This window comes from Apteryx rowi, unplaced genomic scaffold (genome assembly GCF_003343035.1).
Source record: "Apteryx rowi isolate R43461 unplaced genomic scaffold, aptRow1 scaffold_503, whole genome shotgun sequence".
In the NCBI taxonomy this organism is placed as follows: domain Eukaryota; kingdom Metazoa; phylum Chordata; class Aves; order Apterygiformes; family Apterygidae; genus Apteryx; species Apteryx rowi.
This window is the reverse complement of record NW_020450765.1, coordinates 494,874-520,833: the sequence shown is the minus strand read 5'-3', so window position 1 is coordinate 520,833 and position 25,960 is coordinate 494,874. Positions and strand designations below refer to the sequence as shown.

At 38.4% G+C, this 25,960-nt stretch overlaps 1 protein-coding gene across 1 annotated transcript in view; it reads right to left on the bottom strand.

The window, feature by feature from the left end:
• USP24 (ubiquitin specific peptidase 24) overlaps positions 1 to 25,960 on the bottom strand; it is a gene marked incomplete at its 5' end in the record, with an annotated part of 70,974 nt that overhangs the window by 6,822 nt on the left and 38,192 nt on the right. The window contains 32 exons of the mRNA XM_026079900.1: positions 1,163 to 1,229; positions 1,512 to 1,577; positions 1,827 to 1,940; positions 2,470 to 2,591; positions 3,505 to 3,607; positions 3,978 to 4,070; positions 4,688 to 4,804; positions 5,631 to 5,727; positions 6,766 to 6,879; positions 7,697 to 7,800; positions 8,447 to 8,542; positions 9,920 to 10,070; positions 10,417 to 10,558; positions 11,225 to 11,349; positions 11,737 to 11,957; positions 12,340 to 12,459; positions 12,860 to 13,001; positions 13,235 to 13,317; positions 13,536 to 13,634; positions 13,835 to 13,960; positions 14,135 to 14,254; positions 14,707 to 14,851; positions 16,522 to 16,639; positions 16,951 to 17,142; positions 18,172 to 18,233; positions 19,110 to 19,270; positions 20,016 to 20,086; positions 20,649 to 20,804; positions 21,071 to 21,230; positions 22,255 to 22,483; positions 22,637 to 22,732; positions 23,530 to 23,627. Coding sequence (XP_025935685.1) covers positions 1,163 to 1,229; positions 1,512 to 1,577; positions 1,827 to 1,940; positions 2,470 to 2,591; positions 3,505 to 3,607; positions 3,978 to 4,070; positions 4,688 to 4,804; positions 5,631 to 5,727; positions 6,766 to 6,879; positions 7,697 to 7,800; positions 8,447 to 8,542; positions 9,920 to 10,070; positions 10,417 to 10,558; positions 11,225 to 11,349; positions 11,737 to 11,957; positions 12,340 to 12,459; positions 12,860 to 13,001; positions 13,235 to 13,317; positions 13,536 to 13,634; positions 13,835 to 13,960; positions 14,135 to 14,254; positions 14,707 to 14,851; positions 16,522 to 16,639; positions 16,951 to 17,142; positions 18,172 to 18,233; positions 19,110 to 19,270; positions 20,016 to 20,086; positions 20,649 to 20,804; positions 21,071 to 21,230; positions 22,255 to 22,483; positions 22,637 to 22,732; positions 23,530 to 23,627 — 3,910 coding nt within the window. The remainder of the gene's footprint in view (positions 1 to 1,162; positions 1,230 to 1,511; positions 1,578 to 1,826; positions 1,941 to 2,469; positions 2,592 to 3,504; positions 3,608 to 3,977; positions 4,071 to 4,687; positions 4,805 to 5,630; positions 5,728 to 6,765; positions 6,880 to 7,696; positions 7,801 to 8,446; positions 8,543 to 9,919; positions 10,071 to 10,416; positions 10,559 to 11,224; positions 11,350 to 11,736; positions 11,958 to 12,339; positions 12,460 to 12,859; positions 13,002 to 13,234; positions 13,318 to 13,535; positions 13,635 to 13,834; positions 13,961 to 14,134; positions 14,255 to 14,706; positions 14,852 to 16,521; positions 16,640 to 16,950; positions 17,143 to 18,171; positions 18,234 to 19,109; positions 19,271 to 20,015; positions 20,087 to 20,648; positions 20,805 to 21,070; positions 21,231 to 22,254; positions 22,484 to 22,636; positions 22,733 to 23,529; positions 23,628 to 25,960) is intronic.

Genomic DNA, 25,960 nt, shown 5'->3' with positions numbered 1-25,960 from the left:
GAAAGTAAAGTCAGGGTTTCACAGCAGAAGCAGCATCCTATAGCTCTAAGATGACTGATAACGATGAAGCAACCTGCTTGTGATGCTTTATGGAAGGCTGAGATGCTATTTGAAGGCTGAAATCCCTGTGCCGTCTGAACTTATAAAAATTCAGACAAGACTTGATTATCTTCTTACCAGTCCTAGGATCTCATTTTAATGGCAAAGGAGGCTACCATTTCATGCCAAGTAAGATGTGAAAGACAGTTAGGGGAGAACAATGATTACACAAATGCAAACTTGGAGAAAAAGAGAAAGCAGCTACAACAGGGCTCTTTGGAAAAACACCCAGAAGAGTAAAACAGAAAATTCCAACTAAAACCAGTGGCAGCAAAAGAACAGTTTGCTCCTACAGATTCAAAGAACTGTCTTCTTCGCAGCTTCTCTCCATTATAGGTCTTCTGGTTATGTCTGCTTTGATATTGAAGGTTTACTGAACATCCGATCTGCTCCTTGCCATTTCAAAGCACAGAGCTGCAGTCAGCAGCAAACTGGCAAACAAGTCACCATCAGGCAAGCTAGGAGGAAGGGATGAACATTTCAAGAGCCAAAGCACTTTCACCACAAGCACTTATAACTCAAGGGACCCATTTACTGTGACTTTTCTTCATGGTTTTTATCTCCCCATCCTTCTCCCTATTCCCCATAAAAATTAGAGAGACACGGGCTGGATCACATATTTCTTGTTTAGAAGAAATGCTAATGAGATGCAAGTGAGCAAGCTATTTCTAATAGGCTAACTACTTTTCTTTCCTCATATACCCACCCTGATCTGCTCCTGATTTCAGCAGGTTATCTCTCCTACCAGCCTCTTCATTAAGGTTCCTTAATGTCATTTATTGAAGTACGTAAGTACCATTCTTCCCTGGGTTCACTGACTGCTTTTGTTGGAGAAAGTTCCCTCCCCCCCCCAAATTCCTTTCCAGCTTTCCATTACCATGATATTCTAATGCTTATTCTAGTTTCTGTTTATTTTTTGGGCAGATGGGGGTACTAATAGCATTAAGTTGGTGTTCCTGAGAAGTAGAACAGTCTAGAAAAATTAGAAACCAGCAGACTATCTGAACCATCAAAATAAGGGTCAGTAGGAGACAGGAGTGTGTTCACACACTGGCCTACTTGCCTATTAATCCATTTTCAGTCTCAAAGGCAAATTTGATGCGCTCTACTTGTAAAGGGTCTTCAATAACCTGTTAAGAAAGAAAAGCGTCAACAGAAGTTATGTGTGATACCTGTATCTGAGCTATGAAATAGTTTTAACCACCTCAACATGAAAAACGCACAAGACTTGTAAAGTTTCACATATCACTGCATTGTCAAGACAGCAATTTATTAGACAATAAAAAAAACTTACTGAAGTATCAAAGATATGTGGGTGTTAAAATTATCACTCCAGTCCTGGCTTTTTTCCATTATGCCTTGACACAAAATTTATCCTGTGCTTAATGTACAAGTCTTTACCCTTCACCTACCAGTATCTCATGGAGTAACTGGAATATGTTTTTCAGTTCATGAGGTGGAGCAGTTTCCAGCTGAGTCTGCATGCAAGAAATACAAAGTTACTTAGATAGAAGAATATGCTGACGATACAAAAAACATTACCAGACAGCTTTGCAGCTTTTAAAAGCTATTTGTTTTAAACTCTAAAAGCTAAAGAAAATCTAATGAAATGTACTGATTGTTCTTCTGAAGATCCCAGAACCGTTATAATCCATAGGATACAATAAGACAGACCAAGGTCTAGAAGAAACACTTATGCTAAAAGCCTAGCTYGATTGTCTCCATACCTTGATGAAGTGTAGCACAGTGAAGGAAAAGTGCTCATTACAAAAGCAGCAGTACACCACCATCTCAATGAGAACTGACAGAGATCCAGTTAGCTCTCGTAACGCATACATCACCTAATGGAAAGATGAAACAATCTCAGACATAGTCATACAATTATTTTTAAGAGATGGGTCAAGTTTTTAATAGAATGTTAATCTTTTCCAGGAGGGATGCAGTTTTTGCTCCCAGCACCAGCATGGCCCAGTGAGCTGAACCCCTGCCCTCACAACGCTCCATTCAGCTTCTGCTGCCTACTTCCAAGGGTCTGGCCAAGCACGATCCGTTAAGTCAGAGCAGTTCAAGTTAGCACCTCCGGTTGACATACAACAACAGACTGCACGGGCACTTGCAAAATGTGCTCAGCTGTCTTTGTTGTCAACTTCTGAAACTCTGTAACTAGACCCCTAAGCTGAAGGATACACTGGTATGAGAAGGTGTCAAGAAGAAATTGAAGGTGACTTCTTGTTCTGTCTCAAAATAATAGCCACATACTCCCCATCTGGCTGCTTTTTAATATGCAATGTTTTTTAATGTAAAGGTTTTACAAAGAACAATACAAGACAAGCTTTCAGGTTTGAGCAGGGCAGAATTGAGAGCAGATACCTCCATTAAGTATGGCTTTCCCTCAGACAGGAATAACAAGGCTTCTACTTCTTCATGGAGAGTCAAAAGTGGACCTGAAGCAGTGATGCTTAGAGGTGGACGCTGCTTAAAGAGACCAGGAGCTATAATAGCAAATACAAAAACAATCCACTAATAAATCAGATTGTTCTACACACCTTGAAAACACTGCTACTCAGTTTGGCACCATGTTATCTCTAACGACATTCATCTCAACTAGCTTGTAGTTCATGAGGTACCGCTCCAAATAACTACTACTTCCATGCAAAAAGAGCCATTTACATTAGTGACAACATATGGGAATGAAGTGCCTGAAGGCCAAAGCCAAAATGTTTATATTTACTATTAGCACTTGTAGCTTTAGTATCATGCCCAATCCTGCACATGCATCATGTTCAGAATGCTTATTATCTTTCTGTTACTTTACAATTTTCTACCGCCTCCAACTCCAGAAATTTCTAGCCCTGGACAGAACTCAAGTTATGCTTTTGAACAGGATAACTTAAAATTCCTCCTTCAAGGCACTGAACATCTCAGCTCATTTCTTTTTAATCCTTATTYGGATATCACTGTCTTTTGTAAGAAATATCTAGTAGAGTAAGTGTTACACCACTTGTTATTCAGTAGCTTAATCTAAACACTCCCCCCTTAGGATTAGAAACAGACATAGTAAATGTAAGCAAAGTAGAGCCTGGTAGGCTGCAAGTCTGTCCCAGCCATCAATGGCACAGCTCAATTCACTTACGTGAGGAAAGCCTTTTGGGGCATATGGAAAGAGAGGGCACAATAATGTTAATTTCAGTGTTTTTGTTTGTTTGTTTGTTTTTTTAAAAGAGTGCCTGCAATACTATCTATTCACCACAGCCTCTCTTTTGATATATTTACAGGAAAATAAAGAATATCCAAATGTATGCTAATCAGTACTGCCTTAAAATCAAAGTGACTGTATTTTTTCTCACTGATGCTAAAGTTACTCCCAACCAAAGTGTCACTAGAAGGGAAAAATACAATTCTTACCAACATTTCTTTGCGAGGAGACATCAGAGTGCAAAACAAGTAGTGCTACAGTATTGTGAAGATATCCAAACTCACGTGCTTGTGCTGAACTCCATCTTCGGTTCTGCTTGGGACAAGGGAGAGATTTAGTTAACTTTTGATTACTTGATTTTGTTTTGCTGACTTAACAAAAGCTGACCATGTCCTTAACAGACCACTACCACATTCTAATACTTTTAAGTCAGTGAAAGTTTTCTGTCATCACAGATATGACACTCACTTATGCAAACATAGCTATTTTCATGTTAGCTGCTATGAACACATAGGTGAAGTTTAAGATTTACGTGAATATTACAGAATAACCCAGGGAATAGTCTAGTCTATCCCATGAAAAGCATCTGTTCATAATTTAAGCACATTAAAAAACAAAAAAAAAACCCAACCCCCCCACAGGAATGGACAAGCACACACAGCACACGATGCATAGGCTTTACCTGATTATTCTGCCGGTTGGGGCCAAGGAGAAAGTTGATCATGTGTCTCAAAGCAGAGTGTCTGAGAAGAAGACTGCTAGCCCTTATACCCTGCTGCTTAGACAACAGTAAAAAGTTACGTTCATCTGCAGATAAAGAATTAGTGTTCTAGGGGATCAAAGTAACATGCATAGGCTAAACATTTGCATTTCCCACGCTTTAAGTTGTCACACAGATCAATAAGCTACACCATTAATAAGGACTCTCATTAAAAAGAGCATAAACTAGATTAGAATCAGCACATGCAAAATAAGTGTCATATTGGGACAGGGCATAAGGGGGGCGAGGAGGAGAGAGAGAAATCTTACTGGGGTGAACAGCACAGTCCAGTCAGTTATTCTACTTTCTATAGAAAAAAAAATCCTATATCCTTACTCTTAAGAACAGGGAAGAAAAAAAAAAAAGACAAAAAAAAAGACCCAAACCAAAACATTCGGACTTGGGAAATGACATCTTCAATAGGTACACTTTGTTTGTTTGTATATTTCTGTGCAACTTGTAACTTTATCCTAATCCAGTGTTCAAAGCCATTTACTTTTCAGAAGAAAAAGAATACTCTAAGAGTTCCGGAAGAGTCTCACCATGCTGCTTAAACCTACTAGGAATGTGCATAACTGTTTTACTATTGTCTTTAAAACATACAAAAACACGGACAAGTATTGGTTGTTTACCTTCTGYACAAAGTTGTTGAACAGCAAAAAGTACTGAGCACAGTTTTTACAGTTTTCAGGAACATCTTTATCCAGTAGAGCGAGTAGCACCTCCAATAACTGATGTAGACTTTTTAACTGTGAAAACAATTATTAATTTGAACAGTTGTCTACTGCTTAAAAAATAAGACAAAAGAATTTCTTTGTATCAGAGTTAAGATATGATTAACAAAACCACATGTATGGTCAGACACACTTGCTGTGATGAATATGAATAGTCAACATAGGATTGCAGCCTTCACATCTTTAAGTCTTCCAAAAGAATGTTGCCTATATTGAACATGAACGTAATGAAAGCATCAACATTTCACAAATGACTCCTTTTCCACATATTTCCTATCGGTTTTCCTACAATATTAAGATCAGCCATATGAAACAAAAAGCTGCACTTGTACTTTCCAAGTTTACTTGCCAAGATTTTCTAATAGAAAATTAAACCTTTGAACATTAACTACAGGTAGTTTTTCTCTCTGGAACGAGACAGCTCAGCTACTACTGCTACGGGCTTCTGTTTCTGAATGAGGAAGGAAAATCAGCTAAAAATTAAGCTGATTTCTGGAATGTCTCAGTTATAAAGTGAATAAATCTTAAGAAAACAAAGTTTTCATACTATTAAAAGAATATGCAGTGTCAAACTGTAAGACAATAAGCCGAAAAGAAGCAGACTTGCTTATAACTAATAGTCTGAACTTAAACTCTGAGAATTACAGCAGCATATTACCTCCCAGCATAGAAGTAAACAAGCATTAACCTATTCAAGAAATGAAGAGCTACAAACAAGCATGATCAAGATGAGTTTCTTTCATTTTGTCATTTACAAACCACACAGCATTGTCTGCAAATGCAGCAAGAGCCATTAGGTAGAGATGACTGACAAGATCATTGGTGATGAGGTGTCACTAACCTTCTCCTGATAAAGCAAGGCACTGTCGAGGGTTTTTTCAAGAATAGTGGCTACAGCAACTCGCACCTCTCTCACACTGCATTCCAGGAGGAAAGTCCTGGAAGAGAGAAGGCAAAGCTGCAAAGAGGACTGGAATCAACACATACACAGATTCACTGTGATAAAGTGTGACATTTGTTATTTTAAAAGGATAACAGTCAGGATACCTCTTGTATTGTACTTCTGCGGATCAAAACAGCTTTAACCTACTTTCCTGCATTCCTGCTTGTCAATACCAAGGCCTATAATATTACTTTATAGCCACTCATTCAAAGGACAAAAACGTCTCATGTAGTTATTTTAATGTGCTAAAGTGAGTTACATGATCCCAAGACATGCTTATAAACATATAATCCTTGGCCAAGCATCAGTTTAATAATCCTGCAGCCTACTTCACAGTGACAGCATTTCATAAATAGCAGTCTGAAGCAATACAGATTCTCCTTCCATTCTGAGATGGTGATATGCAATACTAACCCAGTTAAAGATGACACTTCTTAACGGCCTTGACCAATGGATGACCATTTAGTAATGCCATTAAAACTAAAAGCTATCACAGGATCCTTTCTTTCAACGCAACTTCAAAGAGAAAAAAATCTTAAGACAGACAAGCCCCTCTATCTCTATTTATCAGTTCTCCAAGTATTTTTCTCTTATGTGTTATGGTAACACCTATTACCTAATCTTGAGCTTGACAAAAAAAAAAAAAAAGTTCCAGTTTATCTGTGATCTTTACCAGAGAAGCATTTAATTTATATTTCCCCAAAGTTCTCAAATATTTCCAAGTTCTTGTTCCCTACACCTGCAGAAGTGTCCAGACAAACTTAACACAGCCCAAGAATTCAACTTCTGCATCCTTATCAACATATACTGCACTGTTTTATGAGATTTTTTCAGAATGACCGAGAAAGCCACACAATCAGAGAATATACTAAAAGTGAAAAACTAAGTGATAACTTATGGTGTCTGCTTAAAGAATGTACACAGTCAACTCTATGCATCAGTATAGGCCAGATCATGTTATTACGAAGCGTTATCTGTAGGTAAGATGGATAATCTCATTTATCTCACATAAAACAAAATTACTAGTACTTACTTTACAAGCTCCCGGCCCTCTGGCCCGACCAAATACTCAACTAACCACTGACAAGCATCAATGCTTTTGGACAGCAGTGCATCAATAGTGGCAATCCATTCTTCTGTATCAGCCCTGTAACAAAACGGGCAACTGTCAGTAAAAAAAGAGAGAAAACCACCTCCAAAACCTAAGCCATGTCTCATATCCCATCTTCCTTTTTGGTAAGCCAGAAGTGGCTTTCACACAATCACCCTCTTTCCCTGCTCTCAGTGAACCACACCAACATAGGCTAGCAGCGCAACACATCTGCCTCTCTTTCGAGAGCTTTCTCTTGAAGCCACACTGAAATCTGGCTCTTGCAGTGTGTTGAAGCACAGAGCACCTTTCTCTGTGTTTTGCTGGTTTGCCAAATTGAAAATTTTTTTACTTTAATTGAATGTACATCAGATGGCTTAAAACAAAAACACTGATTGAATTATTTGGGGAAAATTGCATATTAACTTCTACCCTTCCAGGCAAACTAACAGCTCCTACCCTGAATTCCAAACGGTGGGTTTTCAACATTTACAGGATGCACAATATTCAGAAAATAAGCATTTAAGTCAAAAGCATTTGGGTTTATTAGAGATCAAAATTCAGAATTTCTCCCAATTCAGAAGACTGCTACAGCTTTTCCTTGAATTTGCTGTCTTTAAATCCATTAAGGTCATTCCCATGTCGAAACCACTAAGACTGAAAAAATGGACAGCTGTGGAAGGCAATAAACTGACAGCTTATATGTGACCCTCCAACCTCCCTCAGATTTCCTCGCTTGGGGTTCCAACACGGAGTAAATAGGTATTGCTACTTCTGGGAACTTCTGCACTAGCAGCAGTATCTTAAGGCACTATAGGCCTGACAAGTCAGAACACCTCAGAATAACACTGCAGTACTCAGAGCAAGCCCCTACCTGAGTTTCTTCTTGGTTCGGAGATAGGTTTGGAAGAGGAATTGGACTGCCAGCTGCAAGCTCACCTTTGCCATGCATGGGTAATGAGGATGTTTTACCTTAGTCTGAAACAAACATTAAATTTACTTCAGAGCAGAAATATGCTCGCAGCATATATATTGTCTCTTAGACATGTCAACATGTTATATTCAAGTCATTTATTTAATTTGGCGGGGGAAAAAAAATGATCCCAAACATTTTTGTGCTAAAAACAGTTTTCAGTGCTGACTATACATATTCAAATATATTCAAACAGGAGCAAACTTGCTCTAAAGCCCACTAAACCTGTGGATTCAATAAGTTTGATAAATGCTGGTTTGTTTATTACTCCATAAGTACATTTAGAAAAACTTAAYTAGTAGGCCACAATGTATTTCAGTGCAAGTCTATCAACTTTGAGGTGACTAATAGCAATTTTTTTACTCTTCCATACAGGGAGGAATTTCTGTCCTTCTGGAGTTCAATTTGTATCATTAAAAATGCATGTTATTTCATAAATTTTACTATGGCACCATGATTTTTTTCCCCACTACTAAAATAGGAGGCTGGAGTCAACTTTGAGATGGATGATACTAGGTGTGAAGAATTATTGGAGGTAATGAATTGCTCAGTTGGAAAAAAGTCCTGTCAGCACTTTTCCAGTTTTTGTGGTTGTGGCCCCTCCTATCTGATACATTCCAAGTACTCTAGGATTAAAATCCAGTTACTTACAGCATTCAGTGAAGCTAATGACAGAACAAAACTGAAGTAGTCACTACTGTATACATCTCTATTCTTCATAAATTTCAGGTTTTCATCTCTCACCATCTGCAGAWTTTTTTTTTAAAGTAACAAGGCAAAAAAAAAAATTAAAAATGTTGCCAAATTGTATTTTTCTAACTAAAATTACATCTTACATGTAAACATGCGTGSTGTTAAAAACCAATGTGAGAATTAATTCTGTTCATGCTCTGAATCACTGCTTCAGTGGAGGGGAAAATACATAGAAGACTTGCATAAAAGCAGTGATTTCCTTCCAAGGATATTACAAAACACAAGATAACAGATGAGAAACTTAATCATCTTGCCATTAAGGAAAACAAAAAGAAAGGAGCTATTGATGAGTTCTATTTTTTGCTCGTTCTTAATAAAATGCCAAGAAAATATCCTTCAAACCTGAAAGCCTTGCTTAGCAAATTAAGACGTACAAAGCAAGGAGCTGTGGCATAATTACAAGTTGCATCCACGATAATGTACTTGCATGCCAAATCCCCCTCTCTTCAAGTGAGATTTGCTGAAAGATGCTCAGTAAATTTGAGGAAAGTTTTGTTTATTCTAATAAGACAACCCCAGGTATGATACAAGAAAGCCAAAAGCGACTATAATGCCCTGATATAGCCTAGGTGGAGGACCACAGTTTGCACAGTTTATTCTGATTGTGTATGTGATATGGGTTCTTCTGCACATGTGCAGATCAGCACAGTGGTACATGTTCAGAAGGCCAAATGCATGCAGGATTGTACCTTCTTCTACACAGATCAGATGTCACTCTATAAAATGCAAGTCAATGTAAGTTAGGCACCTAGGCTTTCCTCTTATGACAGCTAATCATATCCAGGTTCCACCATCCTCTCACTAGTCTGTCAWCGCCATCAGACCTCCCTTATCTGCTCTGACTTGCAAAGTTGCCTTCAACATCTTCATTCTCCCCTTTGAGACCATATGCAGTAGGTCATAAGCTGACAGACATGAACAGAATTGAAGCTGGTTTTGGTTTCTCTTACTTCTCCCCTTTTCACATTGTTCTGAGCTGAAGAACTGGAGGATGACTGATTTGCCATCTTCACCATTTCTCTTCAAGTGTAAATTTACTTCAAATGAAGCATCTTCTCTGTTAACTCCTCTCTCCCTGCTTGTATGCTTACTGCTGCCATATTTCATGTTTAACTAGTTTGCCTGTAGTTTCTTCACAGCCAGGAATGGGTCAATTTTGTGAGAAGGGACAGCAAAATGTACAATAACGTGTCACTGAACAGCTTTTTAACAGCTTTGTATCAGAATCCAGAAATACTTTCCAACTTTGTTCTGGCTTGGCTTTCAACAAGGAAATTACTCCAAGGCCACGTTCAATGTTACCATGTTCCTCTTACTGCGTACTTAAATTTCAGGTGAGTAGCATTTAGTTTCAGTTGTTGGAGTGTCTACCTGATATATCCGTACAGGCATTTTCTCTACAAAAAGTCCCTTCTTTTCTCCCTTTCGAACCAGCTTAGTCAAGATGGAGAGGCGGTCACTGTTGGGCCTGTGGGGTCGCGGTGATGACTGGGGTGAAATTTCTGGTGAAGATGGAGCAGATCTAAAATATACACAAGTTCAAGATCAATAATCAAACCCTCTGACAATCCTGAAGTTCAGGTTTTAAAATACCAGTAGAGCCAGTATCATCTTAAGGCAAATTTAGATGATAGCCTAAATACTTCTCGAGGCTGTCAGTCACCTTGAACTTCGTACTCCAACAGTGACAGGGGTATCGAAGACAAACGTAAAAAAACCAATAAAAGACTATCCATTAAGCAGCTTAAAAAGATGGAAAGATCAGTACGCTCCTGCAGGGAACAAGAATTATTCTTTTCTGAGTTCTGGATATTGGGTCTGGCATCAAAGTAGGAGAAACATTTACAGACACAGAAGGAAAAACTTACAAGGAGAGGTCCTCAGCTTCTTGACGCACAACACTCACTCGACTTTTCTTTGGTAAGACTGGAGAGTTCTGATCAGACACTCTCTGGTAAAACAGCATATAGGCATTCCAGTACCGCCGACGCACATCAGGGTAAGGGTTAGCTGATGGGAGAAAAGGCATTCAAAGAAGGTCATTGAAGGTTTGTTTCATTCCTATAGGAGAATGAAACTCACTGTGCAAATAATACAGATTGTGGCAATATAAAATAATGTGTTAGATAAAAACATCAGTCTGTGTTAGTGAATAATATAAAAAACCCTAAATTCTAAAATATTTTTCCAAAGGGCATATGTATAACTAAAAATATAATCACCAGAATTATGAAACAAGTGAATAACAGTGGAAACATATTTGGAATTAATTCCTTAAAGCACAGAAAAGTTCAACTAAATGATCCCACACCATGTTCCATGTGCAGTCTTTTTCAGTAACCTCAATTAAGGAGGGGGAGAGAGAGAGTGAGAGAGGGAGTGAGCAAGTGAATGAGTGAGCACGTGTGTTTTTYTTTAAACCATTCTGAAAAAGTAACAGGCCCCTTTCGAATCTGCTCTGCTATTAAGTCTACAAAGTGCTGAACAACAGTGGATATGGTTCAATCAATATCAGGTCATCTAGAAGCAGTAAAATAGAAGGCTTTATGAAAAACTGCTTAGGAAGGATTATTAGACCAAGTCACTCAGATTAGATATAACAGACTTAATTCTAACTCTGCTGAGGACTAGTATGATATATAAAGTTCCTGTAAATCAATCCGTACTTCTACTTACACTGATCATAGACTTTAGGTCTATACTCTCCACCAAAACATTCATATTCCAAGGTTTCATCAGATAACTCAAACTCTTCAACAACAGTGTCATTAAATTTATACCATTTTCCTTTTCCACATCCCCTACGGTCAAGACAGGACAGAAACATGACAGAAAAAGTTAGTTTGATTGTCTATTTAAATAAACAAACAAAACACCCTGAATACCCTAGAAATGAGAACCCTGAATTTTCATTTATTTCGACAGCGAATAGAAGGTTTTGTTCAGTGACAAAGTTTGATTAAAAGCATGAGAAGCACATGACACATACCTAAATGTCATAGGAAGCTCTCAAACTGCAATACAACACACAGAGAAATCCTGAAACTTCGACAGTTAAGTATTAAGAAGGAGAAGAATGCTTCCAAATAAAGTTCCGAATGGCTCACTATACCTTCCTAAAACAAGTAGTCTTTAGACCACTCTTAAACCCGCTGTGCAGAAGGCCTAATGGTCTTCTTGGCCATTACCTCCTGTCCTTTATAAAGGAGTAGTAGTGCCCTGCGTGTGCCTGGCCACTGTGAACAATCACACCAACAAGCTCATAGTTTTCTGTAGGAGCCACTTTCTTCCTTGGGGAGCCTCCACCTCCTTGATCCATGTTTCTACCATTGTCCCCAACTTCTGAGGATGAGTCCTGGCGAGCCATCCCTGACACAGTGTAAGGCTCCATGTTCAGCATCCAGGGAAACTGTTTGAAGAGATATTTTAGATTAAACAGATATTAAGTTGTATATAGGCTTTGTGTAATTTTATAAAGCTGTATTAATACTTCATACACTGGGAACACTTAAAGAAAGCACAGTACTTCAACTTTTTATCCTTATGACACAGAAGTTAAATAAAATGTCCTTAGGGAGGTTTTTGCTCTTGCTTTCCAAAAGAACCCTGAGAATGCTGGAGACAAGAAAAACTCTAAGGAAAGGTATTTATTTTCTGCAGCATGATCATATTGCAAGTGTACCACGTTCTCAAAAGCCCTTATTGAAATGAGTGGCAAAGAAGGGAGAATGAATAGGAAAAGTGAAAGTCCACTGGAATTTGCAAGGGGGCGGGGGGAGGAGTTTTCTTACCCTTATTTGTTCATCATACTTAATAGAACGTCCACTTTCCCAGTCAAAGCCAAATCTCATCAGGTGAATCACCAAGAGGCTAGGCAAGACCTTAATGCATGTGCGCTTCACTGTAGTTCTCTTAAAAAGACAGAAGAACATCACCTCTATCTATATATTTCAAGCATGTATTTTTCTATAGTTGCTTAATTCCAGCAATCTCAAACTGATGTACAATACAGCTACTGGAGGCAGGATGACTGCAGGGTACTATTACAGATATTACAGAGTTTGGGCGGTGAGCTAATACCTTAGAGAACAATACCATCCTGCCATTCTTCTGAATGTTCACAGTCTACAATATGAGTTACAGAAAATGAAGGATGCTACCTCGAGTTATGGATTTAATCTTTTGATTACTTCTTTAATGTAGAAAGATGCAGTCGAGCAGTATCTAAGCGTGGCTTGCTATGATCACATAATGCTCAAGAAAACATCAAGCTACAACTGAATCTTCCTTCACATACGTTAAGAGCAATACCTTTTCTTTGCATTTTTCACAGTAGTATGCATTACTTCCTTCCAGAACTTCCCCTCTAACAAATTGATCCAATGATATTTCCAGACTTTGGCATGAAGTGACTCCTAGGTTGAGAGCCATGAAGGCTTCTTCGCGCTCATACCTAAATTCAAGAAGGAAAATAATCAAGACATTGACAGAGTAGAACCTATCCAACTTGCATTAACAAGACACATGCTTAGGAAATAATATTACATTTGTCCCACAGCTATCAACAGTTATGATTCTCACAGTCAAAGGCGTATTACTCTACCTTCCTGTGCTATTTTGACCCACATATTGTGATAGTTTTGGCAGCACATAACTTGGTAACTAATGCACTAAATTTAACATTACCTGTGGGGACAGTCCTTGCAGATCTTCTGATCAGAGAAGATGCCTTGAAAAGTATTCTTAAATATTTGGTCTCTCCCTATTTTCTGTTGGAGATGTAAAGTTAGACATCAGCTGGATATATTTGCAGTGTGAAAGACCAAGAACGCAACATGAATTTTAAACTTCTGAATGAATAGGACTTAGATCATAAAATAAAGTCAGATGGCTTTCTGCCTTCTTTTCCAAAAAACAAAAACAGAGAGAAAAGGTACTGAAGACAGATGCACAGATAAGCAAGGAAAGAGATTGCTAAAGACTTTACCTTGAGATACTCATCCATCTGATCTATAAGACTGGTGAAGAACTCATAAGCATCCTGTTGTTCTCGAACATAAAGTTCCTTGTTCCACATTTTGAAAATCTATATAGGTATAAATATTTATATAAAGGTGATTGTTCAATATACATATCACTACTTTTTCTTTTTCTTTTTTTTTTTTACTTTTTGAGGTAAAATTTACTTTATCCCTACAAAGTCTGCAATGAGGAAAAGGTGGATAGATGATTACATTACATTTACAAGTAGGAAAGCTATATATTCTAAAGAAAAAGAAGTAACACCTTCCAAAAGTTCTCAGGTACATAATACTGCAACTTGCTTTCCATCAAATGACCAAAGAGAGATTGAACTTGATAGAACACGTTGTCATCTGGATTGTCTGTACCATCATCAATGGAAAGCAGGGCCTGGAAGGAAAAAATAACCTTATCAAATTGGTTCTAGACAAAATTATTACTTCTTGTGCAATATATTTTTTCCCCCTCCTCAAAAAATTCATGTCACAAATGGTGCTCAAATGCATTTACAGTTCAGATGACTAATCCCCAAAAGAGGAAATTTCTGGGTATTGAACCAATTACCTCAGGGAGACCAGGCTGCATATATAGCTGCTGGAAGACGGCATTCATGTAACAAGTAGCACCACCATTCTTCAATCCCACGAATCCTGAAATGGAGCGACTATCCACTGGTGGAAGATACTAGAAAGAACAATTTATTTTTTGTCCCAATAAGTTATAGGAAGCACAAGGTTCCAGCAACATATTATAAATTTCATAATCATTTTTATGAGCTGTTTAAGAGCAATTTCATTGGAAACCAAGAATGCCAATTCTGGAAGATTACACAAGAGCTAAATTTGTTCATTTATATAGCCAACGCTTAGCGTAACACTGCTAAAAACAGCCTAAAAAGTATCTAAGTAAAACAGGTGATATTTAGGCAACACCTCTTTCTTGTCAAGATAATAACTGACAAAGACTCATGAGAGTATCTGCTTCAGAGGAAGATCAAATAGGTCTGCATTTACTCCTGTCTATTCATTGTCATTTTAAATTGAAGACCATGGAAATTTCATGGATGGAGCAGTTAAGTAGCTCATACAGTACTTCAAACCATGCTAACACAAATCAAAACAAGGGTTCTTGCTTACATCAAAYTCCTTGGTAAGTGCAGGGTCAGACTGATGATGCATAGAAAGCAGCTCTTTTGTAATAAGCTGAAGATTGGAAGGTGAGCTATCAGCCAGCATTACTAACACTTCGTAAGCAGCTAACCGGCTATCCGCTGTACTGCACCTAAAAAGAAAAGCACAGCTGAGATCTACTTTGTAGAGGACTCAATTATTTCTACTTCCAGAAAATCATATTATTCAGAATAAGCGACAATTAGCTGTTCAAAAGAAATGCTCAAAACAGAGCTAAAACCTCCTGAGAGACTGCAGAGTGCTATTTTTTCTTTCTTGGGAAGGGGTGGAAGAGCGGGGGTGGGGGAATGGATGGGCAGGAAGGAAAGGAATCAGAGGAAGAGCAACACCAGGAACATTCCTTTAAATAAGCCTCCCTTACTGACATGGAGACACCTATGGTTGACATTCAACAGTAAGAAGTAGGTGCCCTTTAAAAAAAAAAAAAAAAAAAAAAAAAAAGGGCAAACAGCTGGTTCTGTGTGTAAAGCCTAATAGCCAGATATTCTCTATCACTGTAATGTTGGTAGAGACACAATGACTCATTCAGAGGGAGACAATCTTCAAAAGAGCTGGAGCAGATATCTTTCTTACTGCTACAAGGGACTACTTTAGACCTAAGCTACATATGGAACTCAGTGCAAAACACTTCTACTTAGTTCTTTTCAAGGGATCATCAAGCAATCTCGTTGCTTCTCCAACAAAGAAAAGGCATTGTTTGCTTTAAGCAAACAAATAAGAGAGTGCTTGAGATGAACTGCAGCAAAACACTAATCTGTAGCAAGTACCACGGTTTTCAGTCACTGCGACAAGTTAATACAAATGCCTGCTATTTACATGAAAGTTAAAAAGTCTAAAGATATAAAGGAAAGCAGCTTGTCAGCAGTATATCAATATTAATTTTAAACCAAATGAACTGAGATTAATATACAGAAAAGGGATATATTCTCATGCATAGCAGAACAGGAAGCCTAATTCACCACAGTCACCATTTTCAGAGAGTGGCATAATGTTACAAGGATTTGCACTACAAGAGGTCCTGTGAAATATGATTAAGAAAGTAGTCTTAAAGTCAGCAATTGCCAAATGCTCCACTGAGACATTCTTCAGGGTCTGTGGAAAGGTAAYGCAGATGTGCCTGATCCAACTTTAAAACCCATGAGTCAGAGTAACRTAAGCAATCCAGCTACAGCTGCACAAAACTCCACACGAACTAAATTCACCCCTTCCTTCACCCCTGTATAACAATGACAGAAGGCAGGTATGACAGGAAAGAGAAGCCCCACTTTTTTCCCAAGTTCATATATTCTGAGCTATTAACAGCTATCTCAGGTGCAAGGAGACTTGCTCAGCACTAGCTTCTTACAAGAATCAGTTATTTTGGGAAAAAAGTTAAAGAATCTTTTGAGATTCTCATTTAAAAGGGGTTTGGAAAGTTACTTTTCTGTTAATACTTCAATTTAGCCAACTTCTCAAACGATGACTAGCTAAAGGAGTATTCTTCAGATCCACGGAATTCAGCACTCAGTTGTGCTTACAGTGCTTCATTATCTAACAAATAAAACACAGACTTTAGAAGTAGAGAACAGTGAAGATTTCAGTTCACATAACTTATAAAATGCTATTTGGACACTCATGTAGCAAATGTATGAATTGGATAGGTATGCTCTTGAGAAATGCTCYATCATCAGTATCCATTCCTAATATCCATAGCCCCAGTGTGACATTTGCATACATGAGAACTAGGATAAAAAACAACATGAACAAAAAAGCATTTTTTACTTTGGATGAAAGTCTTGCTGACTGATGGCAGCCGTGCCTGCTGGAGAATGGCTATTCAGAATAATCCTGGATGCTCGGAAGAGAAAATCATCCAACAATGGTTTAATCAAAGATGAACCTGTAACACAGTAATCCATATCTAGGGTTAAATACTTTCATTATTACTGCAAAAGTCAAAAGGTGTTCCACAACAGCAAAACCACTTAATGGCACTATATCAACAAAAGTGGATCCAAATGACTTATCAAAAATCAAAGGTACAAAATAAAGGTACTGCCAACACTATTCCTTTCAGCTCCATATCACTTCTACTGATATACGATAATGGCTTCGCAGGTACTGTCTACTGATCAAGACACTAAGTCAACTTTTAGTGCCAAGCAGAATTCARATTGGTTTAGTTGCTTTAGTGCACAGAGGCATACTTACCAACCATTTCCTTCTCTGCTCCACAAAGTGAAAGGAGAGTCTTGATGAGTCTCAAGTGTCCTGCTAATAAGATATTATCAGCTTCACTGGTCTCACACTCAGCTGTGCGGTTGGGTTCAAAATTGTCTAGCCAGGTGATCTCATCTTCTAACATGGCAGCTGGGCTTATTTTTAACTGTTCCATTTCTGATGCTGCAAGATAAAAAACAAACCCAGAAAAAATAAGAGTTCTAGAAATGATGAATTTAAATACCAAGAATTTCAAAGAGTTTGATATTTTGTGCTTGTTATGATAATGCTACACTTCATTTTAAAAAGAGGCACTATGCTAACAGTTTATAAGAGATCATGGGACTGAAGCCTACCATCAGTTCTCTGATACACCTTATTCAGTGCTTTAGAAATATTTAGCGTATAGAAACTGAAAGATAGACATATATGTAAGCAGAGACAGTATCTAGTCACGCACAAGACAATTCAACACCTGCACCACTCATCAGCAATTTCAAATGTGGACAGGTAACTTCAGACACAAATTCACATTTAAGTACTGAAAAATACCCCAGTGAGACCCACAGATAAAGAGTGTCTGTGAAATCAGAGTAGACAGCTTTTGAACTCAACTTCCTCTCTAGTGCCTTTAAGTTACCAAACAGGAAACAATCAAGGAGATATTTTATAGAAAAGGGAAAGAGCTTTAGAGACATACCCTGAAGCCAGACAAGCAGTGAATTCCAAGTAAGGGTACAGACAGTGTGAAATAGTACTGTAGTATGTTTACATGCATATTCTTTTTATGGTGAAGATGATGCAGAGAGCTACTGTGTAAACTGAGCACAGCTAGGTAGGTATTCCACACCTCCTCACGAGGGAGGTGCCATACACATGCTACCTAACTGCAGGCTGTGCCAAATCCCAAGTATAATTTTACATCTCTGAACTTCCATCTGAAGGTACCTAACAGATGGTCTAGCTTCCCCTTCAGTGTGTACAAAGTCTGCCTTCAGCATTTCACCTTCCAAGAGGAGTAAGCTGCCTTGCCGTTACCGAACAGTCCAAATGAATTGTTGACAGGACAGCCAGCACRCTGGCAAGTCACACCGAGTTCATGGTGCAGTGATCGCCAAGTGAAGTCAATTCTACATCTTGTCTACAGAAGGAACGTGTTTGGAAGTTGCAGTCAGAATATGACTCGTGTGCCTGCGCAGTAATCATACTTACATGTGAGGTCATCCAATAACTGACATCTCAGGTCAAAATATTCTGTACACTGGGACAAAAGTCTAAAACAGATACAAATAGAAGAAAGGTTTTAAAATTAAAATTAGAAACTTTCTTCTAAGCAACTGCCTTCAAGGCCTGGGCGTTCTGTCCATCCAACCCAAAATATTGTAGCTGTCTAGCTATGTCTCTGTATGCACACACTACAGCTTTAAAACAAATTCCTTTCTAACAACTACTTCTGAATTTTGTGTGTAACACAATCTTGTTTTATTCCTTCACCTCATAAAAGTTAACTATCAGATGATAATAAAACAGAAGCCTATTTTAGCTTCTCAGTTACTTCTCTATTCAGAATCTTCTCGAAACTGCTGTTCGAAGTTATCGCTAAATTCAGTAGACTTTGGCCAGTCAGGGACAAGTCAAGAGGACCAACACTACAGTCATTAAGGTGTAATGGGCAACATAAGCAATGAGAAAACAGGTGAGGTCATGGCTCATAGGTCCAGAGATCTTTAAAGAGGTTGGAGCCTTTTGGATCAGTTTCCAATCTGGATCTATGCAGTACTATCAAAGAAATTCGGTGTTACTGTCATGCATCCCATCACYTCTATGCCTTATGCAGGATTCCAGCCAAGTTCTGACTGCTATGACCACATCCTAGAAAGGGGTCTATTTACCAGTTACCACCTCCTGCATGGGAAGTCAAATAAGCTGCTCTTTAAGAGTTCACAGAGGAAGGACTGTACCCTGAGAACTCAGCTCTATTTCCCACCAATTCATATTCTAATTAAACTGTCTCAGGCATGACAGGAATGCCTACATTTGACAGAAGTGCAAGGACAAAATCCTAAACGCTTGTCTCTAAGAGTTGCCACAGCACTACTCTTTAAAAACATGGCAGATTTCCCTTCTCAAAAAACACGYATCTGACTTGCCTCTGGTTGATTCCTCTCATGATGCTGGTTGGTGACCAAAGAGGCAGCTGGGCACTGAGGATAACACTCAGGAGAAACTGGTTTGGTTTCTGCACATCTGGGTGAGTTGATGTGTCTGTCTGACTAAGGGTGTACAACTGATCACAGGCAACACGACGAATCTGAAAGAATATCATTGGTAAGCACCAGACCTTACTTGAAGGTTGCCAAAATAGATTTCTAAGCAAAACAGAAGTGTAACAGAAAAAGAGCCAGACATTAAAAAGCTTGTGGAACCCACAGAGTATGARCTCTGCACCCACCAGGGCTTCTCTGTTCATATCCCTGAGTTACAAGCTCTGATGCTTTATTAAACACAAATTGTAAATTCAGATATGGGGAAAAGAATGCAATGACTTCACATAAAACATAGGGGATGCAATGAAACAAAGGAATGGTGGCCAGAAAAAACTCTGGATTTCAGAATATCCAGAAATCATCTCAAATCAGAAAGAATGAATTTTAGGAGGGTTCTGACATTTGGAAGATATTTTCAAAAGTTTAGAAGAGTCTATTCAAATCTTTTGAGACTAAAGTTACTTTGAATGGCCCCTTCCTAGAAGGGTTAAAGTACCAGTTTTGTGGAATTTCTCTTACAAAAAATGAGAGTATTTTCTTTAAGCTAGTTGGAGCACAGTCCTGTGCTTCACGGATGAAACAAGCCTAAAGAATGTAATGCTTCAGCATTTTCTATCAACGTAGTACTAAATACTGGAATCGCTAACAATTAAACAGRGGTTATTTATTCAGATACAAAAACAATTGGAATATTTGCAATGAACAATTTTATCTTGAGACCATATTAACTGAACAAAGTGTACACATTTCCCTGGAATATCTAATACATTTCCAGAGAAAGACCCTCACCTCACCACTTGGTGATCCAAGCAGTATGTCAATGATGAAATCAGCAACACAAGGCAAATTGTAGAAAGATCCTAGAACAAAAGAATACCAGACTATTTAAAAGTAATTATTCAAAGTCAGTCAGCTATGGATTTACATTAAAATAGCATAGGGCCCCCCATCAGTGCCAAAAAGCAATAACAGGTATTTACATGATTCTCCATCTCCTTCCCTCTCCAGAGACTGGCACCATGTTATAACAACACTTTTCTTCTCCTTCTACCACCACCAAGGCTTACGCTTCCTTGTACACAAAGGTTCAAGTACTAAACATTCAGCTATGCAAACAGCAGCACTTACAGAAGTATGCACTTCAAAGCTAGCACCACTATTTATATACTGGCAGTAAGTTAGCTTTTCCAACAGATTTCATTAAGAGCACTGTTGAGGCACAGCACCACATGCTTTGTTTCATGCCACTACTCTTCAGTCCTGGAAAAAAACTCTATTTTTTTTCAAAATTGTGTTTGTGAGTTGAGACTGCTCRAGTTAGAGTTAGAAGTTTCTTGTGATTTTTTTTAATACTTGTTMGTCTTCAAAAGCCTTCCCCCACCTTATATTCCAAACAGTGACTAATCCAATTCCGTTTCATACCTAGTTGCTGACTGCGTAGCTGAAGGCATGTAACTAATAGAGACAAGGCTTCTCCAGCAATCAGAGCATCTTTGGTGGATACAGACTGCTGTCTCACACAGATGCCAGCATGCAGAGCTGTTGGTTCTCCTTCACTTCCTGAACTGCAATTACTTCCTGCATTAAGAAAGGAACAAGTGCTATGATCCATTACATTTTTCAGATGTTTTCAGCTTCTCATCAATTCTCTGTACTTAACCCCCCCCCCCAAACCAACCAAACAAAAAAACACCTTAAACCTCTCCAAATGTCACATGAATATACAGTATTTTTCTCAGCTTTGTGTAAGTTAAGGAATTCAGCTTCAAGTTTTTCAARTATTAGATTAAGAATAAACTGAATGTTTTCTTTAATAAAGACGGTTTAGAGACAGAGTTAACTACCTGAGCTGCTAAGTCTATTTCGAATCCCAGCAGGAAATAAAGAGTTGCTCTCTTTTATTGGCTGACTACTTCCCACGAGGTCCAGCCGTCCTGCAGCAGCAGCCCAAGAGAGTCGCATGAAGCAAGCCACTGTGGAAGTGAAATCATTCACCTCCATAGTCTGAAGGAACAGGAAACAATAGTTATTTCCGTCACATTCAACCACCTTTCTTAATCACAGGGATAAGAGGAATGTATCTTCAAGATCAGGCGAAATTCCCACTTGAATTTGTTTTCTTCTCCCTCCTCTAAGCAGGCTCAAGGATGCAAGAATCTTTCTTCTGGGGAAGGAGAGATTAGTATTGCCCCCTAAATAGGAAATTATTTGTTTTTGAAGTCTCCACTCTAGATACCCTTTTCCTCTATCCGGAGCTAGGCATRCTAATTTCAATTGTATTTATCTGTGAGGGGAGGGAAGCACTAGCTAAAAACCTGAGATAGTATATTCAATATATTAACTATGAAGTTTCTTTCAACTGGACTCAACCTTCAAATGGGTTGAGCTCCTCCTTTCAGATGAGATTGCTTTAGTAGATAGCCACTCTAAAATTCATTACAGTGACAGAGAGGACAGAGAGTGACAAGAGGGGAAAACAAGGTGTTCTTAAACTATTGAGAATAAAAGTTGGCTGCTTTTTCCCCCCCAGATACCATCAAGCAAATTTAATTTTTAAATGAGCTATTTGATACATGAAACTCCCCCAAAATTTCTAATTCAAAGAAACATGGACTATAAACCATGAGTTTGAGCAGGAACCTTCTCCTTTCTATTCCCAGAAAATTAACTCCAAGATCTTGCTTGGGTTAAGGAGTGTGACTGAAAATAAAACCCTCAGAGGAAGATTTCTATGCAGCTCTGCATTTCTGGTGTGCATCTTCGGGGTACTCTTTCCCCTTGTACAGCAGTGGTATGTCAAACAATCAGCTTACTAACCAAATAATTTCYGGGCCTAAGTTTAACGTTAAAATTCAGATGATCACAGGGAAAAGAGACAGATGGCTTGGATTTTAAGAGGCTTTTAAATGGAGCCTGGGTAAGAAACAGTACAAAAGGTGGATTCTTGAGTAAAAAAATTCAGGAGTTGCACAGCTGCCACTGGAGATGACACTGCTACATCACCATAAATTATCAAATGTTTCCTTACTTGTATGGCAACTCTCGCTGCAGGTATGATTTCTTCTACCCTAATGGAGGATCTATCAGACACAGAGAGCTGTCGGTAGGATGATTTCTCCGGTGTTCCACAAATGGACATCTGCCTACTTGCTTGTCGGCTGACATTACGGAAGGGACGTGAGGACAATGCTTCCACCCCATCTTTAATGAAATCCTCATCCAGTAAGGTAGGCATTGTCTGGCCAACAAGCAAGAACCTACATCCACAGAGCAAAAACATTGGGCTTATTTTTGAATGTTCACAGTCAGGAAATGAAACAGAAATCAAAGCACCATTTAGTCTCAAATTTTACAAGCCACATTCCAAAAACCAAGAATGGGGGACTATCTAATAAAAGGCAATTACATACCTTGCAAGTTGCAGGCAGATGGAATAGACTCCCTGTCTTGTTTCATAGTCTACTTCTGATGGGATGGAATCTCTCTGCATCACATTCACCACCAAACTTAAAAACAGATTAATAGACAGACTCTGTTTGAAAGTGTTTCACATTAGGAAATAGCTGCAATTTATCTCCATCCTTCCCTAAACGCCTGTTCAGTCAGCTGAGTGCCAGTTAAAACTGCCAAAAGGGCATCTTTGGAGGCTAACATTCCTATTTTCCCCTCCTACATCTGCAAGCTGGAGATTTCTGTTCATGTTGGAAAATGCTTCATGATCCATAGAGGGGGGACAAAAAAAAAAAACAAACAAAAAACTAAGAGCAAAATGTACTTGACAAAGTTGGCACAAGCACAAGCAGTATTGCAAGGTCTTCCAAACTACTCACACTGTGGCTTAACTCTCATCTGAAGAATCTGGATTTTGGAGACAGGGTAAAATTTAATTCTGTTTACAATGCATGACCTAGGTGACAACTACTAAAAATGCCCACTGGTATCYATGCAGGAGGTAGTTTGTATAATATGCACACTTGCAATTTGAACTGGAACGGTTTAATGCTAACTATCCAAATATTAACTGCCATACTAAAAGTTTATACTTCACAAGCTTATACATACCTAGCTTTATTTTGGGGTTTAACACCATATACTCTGTTATATTACTATGATAGCTACAGTAGCTTTTCAAGCATTCAGTAATGAAAGGTCTGATTTGGGTGGATTTTTCCCTCTGAAAAAAGCTGATCGCTATATGAGGGTGCTACAGCACACACAGCAGAGTAAAAGGAAATCATAAACCACAAAGAACTGTTAACTAAATAAAGTATTATAAAATGGCATCAAGATTTTGAAATCTAACCTCAAACCTCCGGCTCTGAGGAAGTTTTCACAGAAAGATTTGGCACAGTTTCTTGCCATTTCATCATCTGCAGTTGGCATCAGCTTGGAGCTCAGTACCTGGGGAAAAAGAAAAAAAAAAAAGAAAACTTAGTATTATTTAATTGCTGAAGGTTAAAAACATAACAGAAAAGTTTCCACTATGAAGGAAGTAATTCACTGTACAGCAATGTGAAGCTCTAATCAGTAAAGAGAAATCATATTAAAAATATTCAGGACAAAAAAAAAAAGGCTATTACAGATATTTATTCTGTATGAAAGGGCATTTTTKCCTCATTGCTGTTTATACATTAAGAGAAAGGATAAGGTACCCACTCTAGTATGTGAAACGTGTCTTCAGGCTCAGTAGGTGTTCTTTAACAGCTCAAACCCTCTTCCCTTCCGATTTTCAGTTGACAGTATCCCTGAAAACACCCTATAGATGACTCACATCTTTTCTCACGATTTTTTAAGCGTGTCCTGAAACACGGCAACTGTTTTCTTTAAACACCAGTCCAGGCAATTCTATGGCCCTGATGAACAACACCACTGTATTGTTCCCCTTGTTTTAAGTCAGCACTAAATTTCAGAGTGCATTTACAGCCAGTAACAGCCATATAGAAGTCTGCAGTCCCTGGGGGTTAGATATCATGCACGTTTGTAATCAATTTTACTTATAYTTTTTATTCAATTTGATGGTAAAATTAAGTTATTTACTTTTTTGAAAAGTCTCTTTGGCATGTACAGCCAAAGGCATATTGGAAAACAAAATACATCCTTTTTAGGCTCACAGGTCCAAAGAATGGATACGGAGCTCCAGGTATAAAATCTTATTACCACAGTGCAGGATATAACTCAGAACATCTGTAACATTTAATTTTCATCTCTTTCATATAATCTGCAAGTTTCCTGTATACATTTTTCAGAAAGCAGTTACCCTAATATGCCAGTCTGTATCYCACAGTTTCAACACATTACCAGTGTGGGGGGATAAAAGATGACATTATATTTTGCTAAGAGACCTTATCTTCTAATGTGTTTGAATGGACTTGAGGAACAAGTCCACTCATGTAATCTACACATCTAGCCCAATTTACTTTTTCTCATCCCTTGCCAGGAAAGCAAGCAACTTATTACTTGCTTTCATTATTTTCTCTGGCACAGAAGCAGCAGATAGCCATCTCATCATACTGTAATATAACCTGCCAATTCAACAAGATATCCTTGCTGATATGCTAAACCATTTGCTTTTGTTTGTAGAACTTGTCAACGTATTTTAGAGTCATAACCAATTATCTTTCATTCCAGCTGGACAGAAAAGGGGAGGGATCCTGAAATGCTGCTGCAATATGATGATAAAGTGTAGAAAAACAAAGAACTCTAATATTATTAGACTGCAGAAACCCAAAGGAAAAACAACCATTAGAAAATTCCTATAACAATGTTGATGCGCACCGAGAGCGATACAGAACAGGGACTTTGTCCATTATTTCTGAAGCTGCTGGCAACCAGTACTCCACCTTTAAATTGTTCAAGCCATATCTGTAATGAGTCCTTAGAAACAGTGGAACCTGCTAGCAGAACTATAAACTGCCCAGTTTTCTAGCGTGTGCAGACTAACGCGGCCTAACAATGACATTGGCTGAACCCTCTTATACTCTCCAAAATCCATGCACTGAACACCTGGAAAGAACCTACTCACAGGGCCCAATCCAGTGTTTTGGAGTGCTGGATATGAAACTCCCTAAGCAGTCTACAGAAGTCTTACCGGATAAGAAATTGTATGTATTTCATTCACTTCGCACGCACAACTAAAACAGCTCAGAAACTCCTAGGTAAAAAGCCTTGCATATTTGGATAGTGAAAATTCTTTACAGCTGAATGCTTCTCATAAAAACATTCTTCCTTAGCAACTACAGATATAATATGGTAGACTTATCTAGCAGGAATGCTAGTATTCTTTTTTGCCAGCTCCCTCAGAATCTCTATTATTTTCCCTTAAAATAATCAGTCTTTCATATAGGTTTGAGTAAATTCAACCAAACTAAACAACAGCTCTCATTCATTTTTAAAAGAGCTGAAATTTTATATATGATGAAATCATATATTCAGAGTTTCTGGAGATTCAGGCAGGAATTTTACCTAATCAGCAAGGACTTTAATGTTTCTATCCTCCTCTCCACWTAATTTAGAATACTCCCTCCACCTTGCAGATCAGAACAGGAGAGGCCTGGCTTCACAGCAAAGTCTAAGGGGGAACTTGTTTTACTTCTCATGCTCTGTGTGGAATTTCTGACATGCAAAAAAGCAGACCACAACATGACAAAAATGACATCTGCATTTTGGATAATGACCTTGTCATCATGGACTTGAGGCTCCCTGCAAGAAACTTTCAACTATTTAAGTCTCAGTCT